This window comes from Ricinus communis, chromosome 4, assembly GCF_019578655.1.
Source record: "Ricinus communis isolate WT05 ecotype wild-type chromosome 4, ASM1957865v1, whole genome shotgun sequence".
In the NCBI taxonomy this organism is placed as follows: domain Eukaryota; kingdom Viridiplantae; phylum Streptophyta; class Magnoliopsida; order Malpighiales; family Euphorbiaceae; genus Ricinus; species Ricinus communis.
This window is the reverse complement of record NC_063259.1, coordinates 13,951,635-13,970,016: the sequence shown is the minus strand read 5'-3', so window position 1 is coordinate 13,970,016 and position 18,382 is coordinate 13,951,635. Positions and strand designations below refer to the sequence as shown.

The 18,382-nt window shown below is 34.6% G+C and overlaps 1 protein-coding gene across 3 annotated transcripts; it reads right to left on the bottom strand.

Annotated features, from left to right (window-relative positions):
- Window positions 1-2,515: 2,515 nt before the first annotated feature.
- Window positions 2,516-18,382, bottom strand: LOC8260362 (vacuolar protein sorting-associated protein 54, chloroplastic). 3 transcript variants are annotated; one of them, XM_015724061.3, is made up of 19 exons: window positions 17,133-18,380; window positions 16,463-16,525; window positions 15,154-15,233; window positions 14,611-14,728; window positions 13,978-14,055; window positions 12,709-12,865; window positions 12,504-12,592; window positions 10,316-10,572; window positions 9,241-9,412; window positions 9,071-9,154; window positions 8,519-8,943; window positions 8,025-8,178; window positions 7,693-7,774; window positions 6,812-6,891; window positions 5,333-5,494; window positions 4,341-4,408; window positions 3,633-3,713; window positions 3,277-3,542; window positions 2,516-2,778 (listed from the first exon to the last, which is right to left on the bottom strand). In XM_015724061.3, exons 1-18 carry the CDS (start codon window positions 17,955-17,957, stop codon window positions 3,407-3,409), a joined length of 3,111 nt encoding a protein of 1,036 aa, XP_015579547.1. In that variant the 5' UTR covers window positions 17,958-18,380; the 3' UTR covers window positions 2,516-2,778; window positions 3,277-3,406. The 3 variants fall into 3 exon arrangements, with proteins under 3 accessions (XP_015579547.1, XP_015579548.1, XP_015579549.1); XM_015724062.3 differs by having other exon boundaries at window positions 13,978-14,052; XM_015724063.3 differs by lacking the exons at window positions 2,516-2,778; window positions 3,277-3,542; window positions 3,633-3,713 and having other exon boundaries at window positions 4,340-4,408; window positions 6,812-6,884; window positions 17,133-18,382.

Below are 18,382 nucleotides of genomic sequence, written 5' to 3'. Positions count from 1 at the left end.
ATACATTTTTCTTTCTTACATGGAATTATTATGTCCTTGATTTAGTCATAATAAAACCGGACATTCATTTATTGACTTGGACTTTTCCATCTCCAACGAAACACTAATTTCTTCTTTCTATTTTGGTTTTGGGTCACAAAAGAAATAAATAGTTTGGTTGGTACCAAAATTATGGCATGTGTTTCTAATTGGTACTAATATTTTAATTTTTTTCTTTTTAGTATTAAAATTTAATTTTCGTTACAAAGCGACGGTACTCATTGAGAATTTATTTAATTTTTTATAACGGCGCTCCACATCAGTATTTCATTCACCGTTCACGTGATACTTGATTTTGAGTAAATTGCCTCGTTGGTACTGAATTTTTTTCACTTATATCCAAATAGTACAAATTTTTTAATTTATTTTTTTAGTATCACATTCATTATTTATATTTCAATTAATAGTACTTATTGGGATTCTAGTAATTTTTTATTAATGTGTTAAGTAGTGTCATGCTTAGGCAAACTTTTGGCCGCCATGTCAGTAAAAAAAATTACTGAAATTCCAATAGGTACTAATAACAATATAGTTTGTTTCAATGGTTTAGGGAATAGTGTTGGACGATGTATTAACATTAGTCTTTCGTTAATATTTTAGATAGGTGTGTATAAAAGAAGTGTTAGTTATTTTCGTATTTGGTCTAGTCCTAAAAATCAGGAGGAACGTGGGTTCTGGTTTTTCAGGAATAGTACTTTGTGGATATGTGGAATGGTGATTCGCCTATTGAGTGTGTACATTAATGGTCTAGGTGGACTCTCAAATATTGGCAAGTTCTTAACTCGTATAGAGATTTGCCTTTAAGCGAGTCTCCATCAGCTATCGTAAATTGAATTAAAAATAATGAATGTGACGTTAGAAAGAAACAAATTAAAGAATTGGTACCATTTGAATAAATGTAGTGAAATTTTGATACTAATAAAGCAACTTATTGAAAAGTCAAGCATGGCGTAGACAGTGAGTGGATTGCTGATGTGGAACTCTGCCCTCCAAGTCATAAAAAGTTAGACGGATTTCCAATTGATACCGTCGCCTATAATATGAATTAAAGTTTCAATATAAAAAAAAATTAAAGCATTGGTATCAATTGGAAACATAGACCAAAATTTTGGTACCGATAGCTATTATCCCCACAGGAGCAATATTTCTTTGGTACGATTAGTCATGAAAATCAAATAGAGGGGGAAGCTTCATGCATGTGTACCTTTCTCGAAGACTTGGACTTTTTGAGAAATTAAGTATACAGTTTGAATGGTAAAAGAAGGAAATGGACTAAAAATACACTACTTAAATTCGGTGTCTTCTTCCATGTGTTTTCCGTCTGCCTTCCCTTCCGTATACTTGTGCTTCAGCAAGTAAACGTAGCAGCTCGATTACACGTTTGACGAGTCATTGCAGTTAATATATCGTATTTACAATTAGCTCAATTAAACCCTACATCCTAGGCTGTAATTCACCCGACTCAATTAAATTCTTAGCGTGTAATTGAATCTGAGATTAAAATATTAATATAAATTTGAGCCTAACTCAATTTAAATATTTAATTTTGATCGAGTTTTATTTTTTGAATTAAAGCTCCGGTTGATTATCTTATAGAAAAATTTAAATTATAAAATAAATAAAAATTGTTTAAATTACTTAAATTTCTTTTTCTTTAATATTCGAGCTCAAACGATTATTTTATAACAAAATATAAAATCATAAAATAACAAAAGTTAAAATCTGATTAAAAAAATCAACTTTCAATTTTAAAATTTGATTATTTTTTGTAAATATTGATTCTGAATTGAGTTAGCTCGGCATAGTTACATGCTTGTTAAAAAAGGCTTTTATATTACACTATTCTTTTATTAAAAAAGAAATCAACTTTCTATTCCAACTTTTTTATTAATAAAATAAAGCTACAATTTTTCTTTTTTCTTTTTTTACAGCCAATAGTTCAATTTTTTTAAAAATAATAAAAGGTACATTTTTCTACTATTAAAAGTTTTGAGTGGAGAGTTAAAAAAGCTTACTGAATAAAGAGCTTGTTGGATGCTCTAAAATGATCCCACATAAATAAATTAAAAAGCTAAGAGAGACAATCAGTCAGATTAAAGTGAATAATAGTAACCAGGTGATCTAGTAGAATTAGATGATAATTGGACATACAAATTAAGACTCCACCATATCCACTGATGCTCTTGTTCACTGAAAATTTCTTATCTTGCAAACTGAACTATTCTCTACATTGATGAATGATGAGATCAACAATAAAATTTTGTATCATGGGCAAGAGATGATAATATTCCAAACTCAAAACATCCAATAAAATGTAATTGACACGATATGATTAGACACGACACGAATGTTCAGTTGGGAGATGCAAATTTGCATTTAGACAATGAATCGACAATCTCACCTTGCTTTTATAAGAAAAAGAAAAGACTTGCATTGCAGTCCATGAGAGAATAAAAGATGGCCAAAAGAACAAAAAAAGACCAAAAAAAATAAATGAATAGAATCTCAAAATGTTGATTTTACAATACAATGATCTAAGATAAGAAGCAATCATCAAGCATCTGAAATTTGATACATGGAAGAAACATAAACTTGGTAACTAGCACCAGCTGTTCACTATTTAAAAACTACCAAATTGTATAACTGCTACCAAAATTCTGCTTCACAGACACTCTTCGACTTTTTGAATGTGATACAATAGAATAGTAATCTACTCTACCTAAATAGCAATCAAAGCACCTGCAAATCACAAGTTTCACATATACAACTGATCAAGAAATACTTTCATTTTTATGGAGTAAATAGAATCAAACGATTTGTCTATGTTGCATACGCTACAAAATCAATTAGCCAAACATTCTTCTCTTCTCTTTTTATTTTCTTTTTTCTTTTCCTTTCTCTTTTTTTCTCGAAAGAGAAGGCTATGATGAAAGTTAACCTGTTGCCAACTTAAAAGACTATGTTCATGTAACTTTAAGGAAAAACAATTCTCAGAATGATAAGGAAGCAAAATGACAAGACAAAGCAAATTGAATTTACTATTCTTCAGTATATTGAAAGATGAATCACCAAAATAGCTAGCTTGTTCATAGAAGTTAAGCTTTGAAATTTGTGCTCATTAATTTCATTTTCTTGGTTGCTTTCACAGAATTTGTGATAAATTAATGCAAGAAGATAAAGAATTTGATACTGAAGACAGAAGAGTGAAGAATGGATAAGCACATCAAACCTCATTACCTCAATATTACTCTACAAGGCAAGTGTATAGGCTGAGAACTGGTTCTGATCTCTATAGGTCCCCTGAAAGTCTTGTTGCAGCCTCCCATCAGAAGCTCCATCAATTTTGGTACTTCACATCCAATATTTCTTAACCAGTTTCAGCTCCAAACTTTTGTACCAAGAATTCATCAAGTTGCCCCCAATTGGGGGTACCAGACTTACTCAAGTTATCAGTAGGTAATGATCTAATGCATCTAAGTATGTGTTCGACATCCCGGCGCAGCCTGGCATGTGAAGCAAGGAAAACAATTACCAACTGAGGCAGACAAATTATAAACAAATGCAATTACATCTGGATCTTCACTAAATAATACCTGTCCTTCGCTTGTGGAGTGCTGATCTCCAACCGTGAAAATGCTTCTGAGATTTGTGAATGAAAAATTACGACCACTTGCCTGAGAAAAGCATACGACATGGATCATTGCCATGGAATAACATGTTTAAATTGTCCCTACCACCACCTTAGTTCTAGAGCATTATACTGGTAGCACATACACCCTCATGAACTTCATATTTTTCTATTTAGGTATGAACCATCTGATCCAATGCCAACTCCTATGCCAACACAAGACATTGACAATCCATTTGCACCGACTCTATAAACCTACGTGCTTATAGAGTAGTAAGCTAATATGTAATTTTATACTTTTGCCAGCCTGTAGGATAAGTACTTGACATGATAATTATTGCCAACAACCTCCACAACAGTTATAAATTTCATTTATCAAACGCCACATGTAATCATGTGACTCTGCTGTGATTGTACTTTCAATCTTAAGAATGAAATCACTTAAAAGATAATCACAAGCTATTCAAGGTGTCTTAAAAAGAAACATAAAAGTTTCTTAAAAGAATAAACACACAGCTTCAATGCTCATTCAGGATTTTTGTGACATTATAGATTCTTCTTTACAACTTTGCATCATCTACTATACAATAACAGGTTAAAGTGAAGGAAAAAGAAAATTATGGAGATGGCAGCAAATGAAAATCATTTACTATGCTACAAAAACAAAACTCACCTAAAAATCACTTGAACATCCACCTCATGTAAAGTCCGAGACAAGACACGTTGAAGGTATCCAACCTCCTGAAAACAATTTGAACAGCCAATCAGCTATAATAAACAAGGAGACTTTGACTACTCAAAAATAGAGGAAAAGAAGTATCATTAAAATATTATTTTCTAATGACCAACAGATTATTTCAATGGTACATTTTGCAGGAAGCAATTTCCTCTCTAGAGTAAATCTAGACCAAACGGAGACATGTTAAGAACCTATCTCCATATTTGAGCTAAAAAGAAGAGGGCCAGTGCCACACATAAATGAGGAAAACAATGTTCTGCATTTCTTAGAAAGTCAGAAAAAAATCGAGCAAAACAGAAAGAAAAAATAGGTAAACAAAATGGAAAGAAAACAGAGTGCAAGAGAGAGGAAAGAGTAGACAAGAAAGGAAAGAGAAAAAACTGATTGGAAGGGACTGCAACCCTATTTGGAAAATTATCTTATTCGTTTCTTTTTTCATATTTGGTAGAACTCTTTTCCCTTTGCTGCTATTTTCACTTAAAATTGAAGTGCAACACATACAGCACAAACTACACAACCATACATGAACAGCGTGATTCCATAACATCAAGAAGACAGCGTGATTCAATAACATCAAGAAGATAGGAAAGGGAAACGAATTCAACAACCAAATGGTGGCTGTCAACTTGCGCCTGGAAAAAGGCATGTGCCTAGGAAATAAGGCGTCTGCCCAATTAGGTTGCCCACCTGACCACAGTTGAAGGCCTTCACCTAGAGCCAGGTGAGCCTTGAGCCTGAGATGCATCTTACCAACTATGCAATCAGCACAAGTTGAGTGGCCTCACAGAAAGGTCTATTTAATAAAAGTGTTTCATACAGGACCTTTCAACCACCGTTTAATCTCTCTCTCTCTCTCTCACACACACACACACAATATCAATCACAAACATACTGAACCCTCAATTAAATAACTTGGCAGTAATTACCTTTGTAAGAGATCGGGCAAATTGACTGGGCTGTGCATCAGTATCTTCAGGTCTGTTCCAGCTCTCAACAATTTGAGGCAAACCACGTAAATGAACCAACAGCCTTTCTCTCATTATCTGAACCAGCTTTGTGTGTATTTCATCTCGGTGAACCTTGTAATCCTGAATTGATATGATGCAAGGATAAGGCAGTTAAATAAGATTTTGAAATAAGGAATAAACAAACTATGGATAAGGAGACCTTTTTCTTGGTTGGGGGGGGGGGGAGGGTTTCTTCTGTTCTTCCTCATTGAAACAAAATTTTTTAAACTATTGGATTCCTAAATTTTAACAATAATTTATAACCACCCTTTCCTTTCCCATCTTATGGGGCCAATAGTCGTTTTCCACTTCACAAATGATCATGCTAGATCCTGCATCTATATAGATAATACAGATATAGACTTATTGACTCACACCAAATATCTTTCATAATAGTCCTCCAAATACAAATATTCCGGTCTTGGATTAGTGATTAGTTTCAACATTTTGATTTTGGAATCACGAAGAAAAAGAATCCAAAGACCAAGTGGGCTTTGGGTCAGTTTTTGAAAATTCAGACCAAGTCCCAAAGGTGCCCCGTAACTGCAATTATCCTAAACCTTAAAAGCAATAAAATAAACAAACCAATAAATAAATATATCTCAAAATATTCAAGACAAGACAAAAAAGACAATTGGAAAGCTCAAGCACATGTAAGCAATACCACCTCCATAGGTACAAGAATATTCTTCAGAAATGCAAACATTTTAAGAAGTTTCACTAGATTGCACGACAGCAATTTCCCTCTCAACCAAGGGAAATAATCTACATAAAAAAGAAAAGGATTTGCAAAACCATTGCACAAGCATATGAAAAGGAAAGCTTTTATGCAGTCAAAAACTAATTGGCATCAAGAAGGGAAAAATATAACGAAATAAATCGAGTTCCATACGAAAACCAGTAGAGATTATGATGATGCTTACACCTGTCAGTCAAACTTTAGGATTATAATAAATGTTTCAGCCTCAGATGTCTGCCCTCGGTTAGTAAGAGCACATCCAAGTACCCTCAAATAAAGTTCAACTTAAAAAAGAAACAGAAATTATAATACTCAAAGTACACCAATAAGAAGTGACAATGCAACACCCTATTTCCCACCATCCACGGGAACATGCGAGCTAAATCTAAGATTGCATAAAATGTTCCATATCAGAACCAGAAGTAGGAGTAAATCGAGATTTAGCAGCATAAACAGTGTGCACTCAATCAGGAAGAGCAGCATTAAGTACCTTGAAACAAAATTCAATATATAAAAGAATAAGAACTTTTTCACTCAAAAGTGCTCCAGCGACAACCTAACAATTTTCCACTCCGATGGGAGAAAGTGAACTAAATTTAGCAGTATCTGTGATACAAGAGGGGTAATATAGATAAGTAAATGTTTGTTTCAAAGCATACCTGTGCTACACGATCAATCTCAAGAAGCAGCAATGCCTTTCTTGTCTCGGGTACTTTAAGGAAAAGAACACGCCTGATTTCTTAGTGCAGAGACAAAGCACAAAGGTAAACTTATTCAGAAAGGGCAGTAGATAAATCACACTTCTTGTTTTCATTTCAAAAGTATACAAGTAGTTCACATTGACAGACCAAGGGGAAATTTGCTACAACAGAAGTAAGCAATGAAACACAACTGAAAGAGAACACATAAAAGGTTACAATAAGAAAATGGAGTAAAAACATACAACATTAAAGCACTGAAGAGAAACAAATGCTAGTTCAGAATTACATGCAAATGAAGAGACAAAAGTGAAATTGCTAAAACATCCAGAAAGGTATTCACAAGTAGCTTACAATCCAAACCCATCATAGGCAAGGAACATATGGGCATCATTTGGCCCAAATGTCTCTATGTAGATGCACTAGTTTCATTATAGTAGAGTTTCATAAATAAAACATTCAGTACAATTATGTTGATACTATCTTCTCAAACATGGACCCTGGGCTATGTTAAACAAATTAAAAAAACAAATAAAGATAAAAAAGGAGGGCGACAAAATTATGTTGACAAACCACGCATACTATGAACTTAATATGAGAAACATGCTGACCATGCAGACCTCCATTCCTTTAGCACAAATAATCAAGCAGATGGCAAAAAAAAAAAATTATGAACCACAAAGACAAGGAGAGATGGAAAACAAGCCTCAATTTCACACATAACGCCATTGTGTGACAAGTAAAATATCGGGAATTAATTTAAAGTACCCAAAAGACCCTATCAACTTAACAATAACCCTGTTAGTAATTACGTGAGTAAGCAGCATCTTATCTCAACCTACCAGGAATAATAGCATATGTAAAGCTAACAACTTGACTTGCAAGGGCCAAGTGCTTAGAAGTAATAGACTTCAATCCAGACACCTACAACAAGGCAGAATCCCCAATTAAGAGCTACAACAATGACCAAGATTTCTTCAAGTTGATATTAAATGGAAATATGAAGAGTATGTGCCATGGCAATAATAATGTGCAAAGAACACAAATGTTTGCAAGATGTATACAGTTCATCTGATGATACCAGTTTCACATTTCATAGCTTTTCCTGGATTAGTATGTCAACATACAACTAGCCCTTTGAAGAATGCATATATTAAATCTTAGAAATTTTTACCTGCATGGCACCAGCTCCAAGAACAAGCTGACAGGTTCTTGTATTGAAGAATTTTAATATCTCTACAACACGATGAATAACTTCCGAAGAAAGTGCTGGTACAAAATTATTCATATCAATGTACTCCGACAACATCTTCAGCAATATTAAGCCACTGGTGAAGAGGGGAAAAAGAGGGTAAAAACAAAAAATCACACTTGCATCAGGAATTGTAAACCTCCAGAAAGTTCATTTACTGTTGAACTGTCAAAAAAGTTTCCACAAAAAAATAGCAATAAAAAAATCAAGAAATGTGGATGATAATCAGATGCATACGAGGAAGGTAAGTCAGAAAGACAAAAGCATATCTTTAAACAATATATACTTTATGTCGATTGTTAAACTAATGGCATTAAGATTAAGTGGAATACCAGCCTTTCTAAAGGAGGAAAATACAATTTATGAGATGCATAAATGGAAAATAAAAAGGACATATGTTAGATGAGATCACTAACCAGTTTACCATGTGATAACTAACACCTCCACAGGTAAGCGTTTGAGAGGCAGGTTTTCCACGCTCCTTAGCATTAGTATTGTTGCTCTGGGCAGAAGAGATTGTAGCATCGGCTTTATTGCTTTCTGTTGCTTCAGATGAAGGAGGAGATTTCACTTGCACAGAATTTTGCGGGGGTAATTCACTAGAGTCCATCCTCATAAGTTGCTGTTGAACATTTTGTGCTTCATTGTCAGCAATAACTGAACCATCATTGGTTGTGGCGACTTCACCATGGCCTCTGATCATGTTACCTTGAGCAACATCTAAGTCCCCAGATATCAATGCCTCAGAAGAAAACAGTGATGTAACTATGACCTGAAATTCATCAGGGACATCAACTTCCACCCATGTCTCTTGATCAAGCACTGCCTTCATTTTTGTCATCTATAATGGCCAATGTATAAGTTAGCCAAATTGAAAAATAGAAGTAAAAGTAATGAGGTCCTGTAAAATTCTAAACCAAACCAAGATTAAAAAAATTAAAGATAAATAGTATTAATCGAATACTAACTCGCATTTCATGCTGGAAATCAACAAAAGCCTTGGCCTGAGACTGCAGTGTGCCTCGAATACTGTACCCTAACCTTCCACCTATCTGCTCAGGTTAGCAAATGAATAGCATTACCACCATTGACGGATAAATCTTACAATTATAGATATGGGAGACTAAACAGAAAATACCCTCTCAGTAGCAGTAATGAACTCTTGAGTGATGTTGTAAATGCTCAAAAACTCCTGTAATCTCAACTTAGGATGAAGGAGAGCGCGGACTCCAAGGAGCTTTGCCCATCTTCCATGAGCTGCATCACAAGCAGCAAAGACAGCTTCCGCATTCTCTCGTAACACATCAGCCCTGTCAAAAAAAATCCTTCAGATCATTAACATTTATTTGGAAAACTACCCAAACTGATGGTTTATGAAGGAAAATTGATAGAAATAAAGCAAGGATCAATTTGCCTTCACTACAACTTTCATTCAAGTAGGTGAAACTGTGGCATCTAGACGGGCAAGGATGTCATTTTGATGTTAGCCAAATACCAGTTCATAACAGCCAGTGAGTCAGTGACTCCCATTAAGTGGCAACAGAAGCAACTTACAACCCTTGATCCGAAGAACTTGCAATCAGCTCTGTGGAGCATGGTTCGAATAAGAGCATTGGGTTCTGCTGTTCTCAATTACAAACACAGCATGAGCTACAAAGGTCATATAAAGATCTCCCACTAAAGTTTTCATCCCCAAAAGTTATTAAGGTTTTCTATGTGCTGGCAGTATATGACATATAGAAAAGAGAACAGGCCTTCCAATTTTGATCCAAAATTCCAGTCACAAAAATCAGATTTATACAAAAAAAAAGTTATTGATAAGAAAGAAATTTAGTGAAGATAAAAAGAAAGAAAATCACATAGAATTTATTGAATAGGTTGGAAAAAATTCCTCACAAGCTAGAGCTGCAATTCATGGACTATAATGTTGAATTTCATAAATGAAGAGAAAACATCCATTCCCAGGACAAAGAAACAACATTTGCAAACTGTTCTTGATCACAGGCAGCCCATTTCCAACACAATAAAGAGATGAAGCAAAGTGATGCATCCCCACCAAGATAGATCAATGCAACTTGTTAAACATTAAAATGATCACAAAAGAAACATGTTGCATGTGAGTGGGGCTAATTTTTCACCATCCATTTAAACTATAATAAAAATTGAAGTCATGTGAGCAACATTTTAGACCCAACAGAAGAAGGAAAGAAGACCTGAAATTTCTAGACATATTCGAGGAAGTTGCTGCATCATTTGCTTTGGCCTGAGATGATGGGACCTTGGCAGCACTTCTTTGAGGCAAAAATTGGGGAACTGAACCATGCTGACTGTCACTCTCTTGAGCTGCTTCAGCAGCTGCAGCACCAATTGCGATTGCAGCTGCAACTGAATCAGCAGCATAGTGTCCATCAAGGTTACATATAATCCATTCAATTGCCTTTTTCACTTCAGCAGCCCGCACTAAATGTGCCTGCATTCACTAAAAGAAAATAAATCATATTACATCTTACTTTAATGGTACTAAGTGAAAAACAAAGAAGTTAGTTCGCAACTTCATAATGGGGAAGGCAATCAGACCATGTCAAAGATAATCCAGAAATTTCAACCAAGCTCACCAATCATTAAAGTAAATACCTTTTTTTTCTTGAGAGAGAGAGGGAGAGAAAGACTGTGCAAGCATAGGATACAAAAAGGTGGCATGTCAAAAAAGAATACATTTGAAGATGTACCTATTTCTACGTGCCATTAATATTTAGATCTATAGTACACAAGTATGCTACTGGTAGAAAAAAATAAAATAAAATAAAATAAAACTGTCTTAAAACAAGCTCCTCAAATGTTCTTAAAAATTATGTACAAAAGGACAATTTGCACCTTGAACTTGTATCCGTTTGAACCATAAATAGAAGTTGTGTGCTAATCTATGAAGCCCAACCTCTCAGGGGGTTTCCGCATGCGTGCCGGACAATCCGGGGACACAGACACGCCGGAGACATGCCGGAAAACATGTCCTTTGTCTTCTTTTTTTTTTCATTTTGCAGATAGGGGCACGTCTAGGACATGCCGGGGTCACATTGGGAACATAGATTGTAATAAACTTCGCAAAACTATGGGGCAAATTTGAAAAACATTAGGTATTTTTTAAAATAACTTAAAAATTAAAATTAATGGTCAAATTGTAAAAATATAAAACATAAGTCTTTTAAGAAAACCTTAGTCACATTTGATCTCTATACCTCCCATGCTGATTTCAACAAAAAGAAATCCCTTTCTCTACCATTCTATCTCTTCGATTTCTTCCTCACTTTCTATCCATCTCAAAATCTTTTCTAGAACTTGTTTCTCTCTCAAATACTATTGTTTGTAGATGAAGAGATTGAAAATGTTTTAGAGTTATTGTTTAATTTTTATAAATGTTATTTATATAAATTTGCATTATAATAATTATCATTTTCTATCTATATATAAATAATTATATATATATATATATATATTAAATTTGTTGTGTCCCCACCATAGTCATGTCTCACTTTTTTAGAAAATGCCATGTCCCATACCCATGTTCGCGTCTGTATTTGTGCTTCAGACGTGCTAATTTCTTAAAAAGAGTTCAAATTAGAACCAACCTTCTGACCCAAGTTTAGGGCGCAAATTGACTCTTTTTCATCAAAATGATCCCCCTGACACATTGACTAGAGCAATATACCCCTCCTAGTTTAATAAGAGTATTATTGTTCACAAAATTTGGTTAACCTTTTAAGTAGTTGGGGATCAAGATGGTTTTTTGCACCTAGTTGGCCTTGTGTTTTAGAGTTTTTGTGGGGCCCTCTTTGATCATTGTTCAACTTGATTGAAGGGCTTTTCTTTTTTAGTTTGTTCCTTATTTATTTCCATGTGTATCGAGTTTGATAGGAGGATACCTTATCGTCAACAATGTACTATCTTTTCTTCCGTTCTTAATAAAATCTGTTTATCTCGTCAAAAAAGAGAAAATTTTGATATGGACACTTGAAGCAAGTAGTGCATACTAATAATCAAACTTAAGACTAGGAACTTGGACCTCACTTAAAATCATAGTTCATCTAAGTCATTGATCAATCAGAGACTAGCATGGTATAGAATTACATAGGTTAAGCAAACAGTCGTGCTCCAGGTTACGCTTCTCAGCATAATATATAGCCTGCAAGCTTCAACCTTCTTTGAGCTACACCTACATTTTCACTAATTTTCCATGCAAAAATACAGATGTAGTTGCAATATATATACCACCTTCAACATATTCAAATAGCCAATACATATCAGGGAGTCCAAGCAAGAATTCACAAAGCAATTGCAATGCATCATTATCTAGATGCTTCAAACCCTCATTGCTCAAAAGGATAATAGTGAAGCATACATTACCAGTACAATCTTGAAAATAGCGCTTAGAAGTTGAACAAAACTTTCAGATGGCAAGCTCTTTAGCTTGCTTCCAAGAGATAGATTTCCACCTGAAATTACATAGTTGTGTTTAAAGATTAGCCAAAGCGCTTCAGAGCATTCAACCGGAAAAAAATAGTAGATATTCTAATAGTCTAAATTACTGCATATTGTAATATGAACTTACCATCTGTCTCTACTGTTCGCTCTCCAGGGGTGAAATCTGACTCTAGAGGTCGTGCCACAAGAACAGGAAGCAGCTCCGCAACTGCAGTTTTAATAGCTGTTTTCATGTCGGTGGTAAGTGTATCACGATATAATCTCAACAAAGAAGGGAGCTTAGCCTGAAATAAAAAAGAAAAAATTGGAACATGAGAATGCCCAAAATGAATCTAGGACTAAAACACATCCTGCCAATTTCAACCATAAAAAAATAAGTCAAGGCATATTAATATGTCAGCCTACAACAACTGAAACAAATTCTCTACCTGTAATCTCTTGCCTCTATCTTAACCTTTGTGGACTCAAAATGTAAAGATGTTAGAGAACACATATTAATGTGGGTCCACAAAGTACATTTTAACTTTGTTAACTTCCTTCACAAGAATCTCCAAGAAAGATGCAGACAGAATAGAAAAGAGAGATGCATGAGGAAGAAATGACAATCTCCAACTACAAACCTATTATTTTCAAGTTCAACTGTTCTTATTTTCAAGCTTTGTATCTGTGGTGGACCCCTCAAGGAGGCTAATGGTAGTTCCTGCTCAATGAGAGGTACCATATAAATGACTCCTTCAAATAGGCATAAATATACAACCAACCTATAAGAACAAAATCTAACCCTCAAGGAGGAAGAAGATGCCTAAGAAACTAATTCATTGAATATGTTCCCCCAAAAGGTAGGACTAGCATAAATTGATTTTTGGAATCCAGGAACATAGACCATTGAGCCTAACTCCTTTTATCACGCAAATAAAATTTTAAAGTGAGCCGCAAACACCAAAATAATGGTATGTCCATACCTAAAAACTGGACATCCTGACATATACATAATGTATACACATGAAACACAACCAAATAACTTCACTATGATAAATCATTAAAATATCAGCACAAGTAACCAAGAAGCAATTTCTCCAATTATTCACATCTACCTAACAAGACCCAAATGACCAAAAAGTTCAATTTCACGGTAAAATTAAAAAATACACGATTCAAAAAGGTATTCCAAGTAATGATTAAAGCAAGGTCAAAGACAATACATGGCCAACACCATTAGAAAGAGATTACATGATAACTCTTGTACTTAGTAGTAATAAAAAGGCACACTTCAAGGAGCTGGGAACTTCCATGAAGAACAACCTAAAGCTTCTTAGTAAATAACTATATTCTGATATGAAAATTTCAACTTCAGAAACAACAAGGTATTACAATGATAAATATGCATGATACTTACTGTTCTAAGCAACCCAACAATGTGAGGGAGGAGACGATCACGAAAACTCGACGTATCCTCTTCATCCAACTTAACCTGCTAACATGACAACTTAATAAATTTTGCAGTCTTATAAAAGATAAACTATAATTGAAACAATCATAAGAAATTCATACACGAAAATTATTCCAAAAAACAAAATGTCTCTAATACCCCAATTAAGGCAACAAAAAAATCGTGTGTTTGAAGAATCAAGGAAGGAAAAGGAGTGAAGATTAAAATCAACACTAGCTTATTATTTGAAAAAGTTAGGGGGAGATCCTGGAAAGGACAAAAAGTCAAGCTTTTACATGAGTATCAGCTCCTGCTTTTAAGACATGGAACCCCTCACAAACCAAGACAACAACAGCAAACAGTTAGCTCTTGGTGGATGTCTCAGATGATCATGAGATACATACTGCAGTGACTGTTAGCAAGCTAGCAACATACCCAAATCATGCCCATAAACGAATATTATTAGATTACATCCAATTTCTTGGTGTATAAACTAGTAATGGAATTAGAAGATACAGACGTAACAAATGCATGCACAGGAGTCACTAAAGCAAACTACGGGACTTATCAAAAAGTATGGACGCATGAAAATCAGCTTACATCAATATCTCTTCCATTAGTTAAACTGGAAGCCCTGGATTTGGCTTTAGATACTATAACCACATCAGTACTCCCAGCATCATGTATCGCAGCACGCATAAACTCTGCTGAGAGAATACTACAAAAATAAATGAAAACAGTTACTATATAACAAAGCAATAGCATTCACTTTGTTTTCCACACTAAGTTCTAAGGATTTTTTTACTCAATGAAGTACAAGCTACAATTTGATTGTTCTTATACAATTGAACTCATAATTTAGCAAAATATTGTCATAACAAAAGATCAAATTCAATCACGTTTTAAATTGTTCAGTAATATTGTATTTTTGAAGCAACATTTGGATAAAAGGCATATGAAAATGGGTTTCAAAAGAACAGGCACTATATAATAAATTTTTGAATAAAAATGTATATATCAAAGAAATTTTGTATTTCACTAAGAACACAAATGATGCATACAGGAGAAAGCAACAGCTGAATATCAGACTCTTAACCAATACAAACGGTTAATCTCAGTATTATCTTCAAAAGAAAAGTATACCTATTTATGGAATCTATTGAAGTTGACACGTGATCCCGAAGGTGACGAAAGCAATGTAGACCAGTCAGCTCATCTCCATCCTGCCAAAGACACATAATATGCAAGATTTTGAACAACAAAGAAATTAACTAAGAAAAGAAATCCATCACTAGACCAAAATTAAATTAAACACAATGTCGGAAAAAAGAGAAGGAAGAGAGGGAAGATCATTGCATATTATATTTATGCGAAAGACTGGGGAAAACAGCCCTAACAAACTAACTCGTTGTATCTTGCCATAGTCCACAAGATCATTCCACATTATATAAACCCTCGTAAGAGGTTATCCACATGATACAAGCCTCATAAAAGGCTATCCACAATTTTACGAGGCATATGGGAAAAAATTAAGGACTTCGACTAAAATGCAACTTAAGCCTGGTGCAAACAGGTAATGATCTATAACTCACTACTCAAATTGCTTCACACTTTCCCACATTATTGCACATGATTTCAACAATGTATGAGGGTATTCTTATGAAAATATGTTTAAGGTGCAGCATGATGTTGAACATGGCTGGCTCATAATCATGTGATACCACTTCAGTTGCTAATGCAACTGCTAAAAGAAGACCCATTTGGCATAGCTTTCAAAAATGCAGGGTACAATACACCAATCAAGAAATCCATGTGGGCATGTCATATGCAGGTCAAAGATCAGATAATGGTAAAATTAAATGTGTCAAATATCCAATAAGTTATTCCTCTCAAATTAACAAATAACACAAGTAACATGGCTATGAATTCAATTTCAGTCCCATTTGCCCAGCCCCATATTAGAAGGCCATGTTTGCAATGCAACCTGCTAAATCCAATAGACAACAACTGTTTATTGATTTCCTGTCTGTCACTCGTGCAAGAGTATTTTATAGTTGCCAAACATTGTTGGCATTTCAAAATTGAATGCTAAGACTAAAATAAGACATGATAGGATTGTGATTTTTAAGAAACAAGAGTATTGAGATACAATTAGGGGGTAAATACCAGAGATAAATGTCACTTAGACAGAATTCTAGGGGGCCTATATATTACAGAACACATATTGACTATTAGGGTCTTTCACCCAAGCTTCTAACATGCGACTGTGAGATTCTAGAAGTTAGTTCTTCTTCCATTTTGGATTCTTTAGAATCAAATTAACATTTATCAAAAACTTCAAAAAGAATGAAAATTTTTCGTAGACCTGAAAAAGAAAAATTTATCCTAAAACAAGCTCAAAAGGACCTCTTGCATAAGAAGTTTAAAAAGAAATCAGCTCAAGCAATTTTACCAATAGATGTTGCAAATCATCAGTGACATCCAAAGCTCCAGCACAATCTGCAGATGCAACAAGCTGCATGACAAAAGGCAAAACTGCTGCTTACATTTTCAATGATCCAGAAAATCACAACTTAAATCAGGACACATACGCATGTCCTAAGAGTATGGACTACAATACAACAAATAAACGTGCACCAAGGCTTTACTTTTAAAATTATTGTTTGCAATTTCTTATGTCTCTCAATAGACATAAATATATAACACTTCTCTAGAAAGATGTACATATGTAGTGTATGATTAGGAAAAAGCATATTAATCTGCCTTTTTATTTTGTATAATAAAGTAATCATGCCAATGATAATAATCCACAAAACTGAAGTCATTTTATAATACCGCAAAATCAACATGGCAATTGTTAGGCTGGTCGCTTTGAGGCATAAATATCACAAGCAAAAATTGCATTTAGATGGTAAAATTGGAGGAATTCAATTCAAGTGAACTCTATTTAATCGAATTCAATTCTATTGCAATAAATAATTGAACTGAATAAGAATCCTTGTACATGATTTATTCAAAACAAGACATAAAAAATTAGAACTTCTTAAACTTTGACATAAAAAAATATTCCAGGTACAGTAGACAAAACAAGAAGAAGCAACTAAATAAGCAAGAGTTATTACCAATTTGAGAGCAGAAAGGGCTTGATTAACATATAAAATAACCCTCAACTTATGCTGCAAAGCCAACATATTACTTCTACTAACATTCAACTCCTGAATATTCCTGGCAGACTCAACTAGATCCTTATCCAAAAGCCTAATAGTCTCCTTCAATTCCCTAATCCTACTACACCCTTCTACAATCTTCACATTAAGATCTTGCAACTGTCCTTGCGCTTCGAAAAACGAATTGGACCGCAGCGAAATCTCCTTCACCAAATGTAACTCGACAACATCCAAATACTGCGATAGCTTCTCTTGCAAAACCACATTCTCCGACACATTAGAAAATGGACACGCCGCTCGAAACGTCGCTCCGTCTTCTAATGCAAAATCTTCTTTAAAATAAAGTGATGGCACTTCCCGTAAACACGCTACAAGTGCTTCACCTTGACCTAAATTGTTATTGTTATTACTATTATTATTTTGTTTCGCGTTGTGATTTATAATGTCTTCGAAACGGTTGTATGAATCAGCGATTGTTGATAGGTAGGGTTTGAAATCTGATCTTGATAATTCCGACGATTTAGGGAGTAAGGGAGTGAATTCCGGCTGAGCGACGGAAGTGGAGGAGGAGGAGGAGGGCCACCAGCCGGTCCAAGATCCGTCAGAGGAGTAAACACCGGACTTACCGACGTGTGGATTGTTGAGAATTGAAGAAAGGCTTTGGATTCCGACATCGGAGACTGATTTAGCTAAAGTTGACGAAGATGCTGTTGTTGTTGCTGTTGGTGAATCGGTTGGTGACCTTCCCAATTGGAATGAATGGGAAGGTTTCGAATCCATTCTACTGTTAATTTCTTCTTAAAATTCGATTACCATTCAATAAAAGACTGATTTGAGATTTGAACAGGAATTTTTTCTCTTTTTTTTTTTTATAGATCGAATATGATGGGGATGAATGTGCCAGAATCTCAATTCAAAGAAGAGGAGATCGACTTGATTCAGCAGATGCCAATGAGATTTTGCTTTTTCTTTGTGTAGGATTGAACTTAGATCTCAGCTGAGAGTTTGTTTTTATTAATATTTTTTTTCTTTCGTAACTTTCTAAGAGAAAAGGAAAAGAAAATCTCCACTGTCTCTCTCTCTCTCTCAAGCAATATGTTACTGGTTTTGGTGAAGGTGGTGGTGGTTTCTTTCCCTTTTTTTTTTTATCTGATCACAGAAAGAAAGAGTGGAGGAAGAGAGAGAGTCGCCAACTGAGCTGTCTT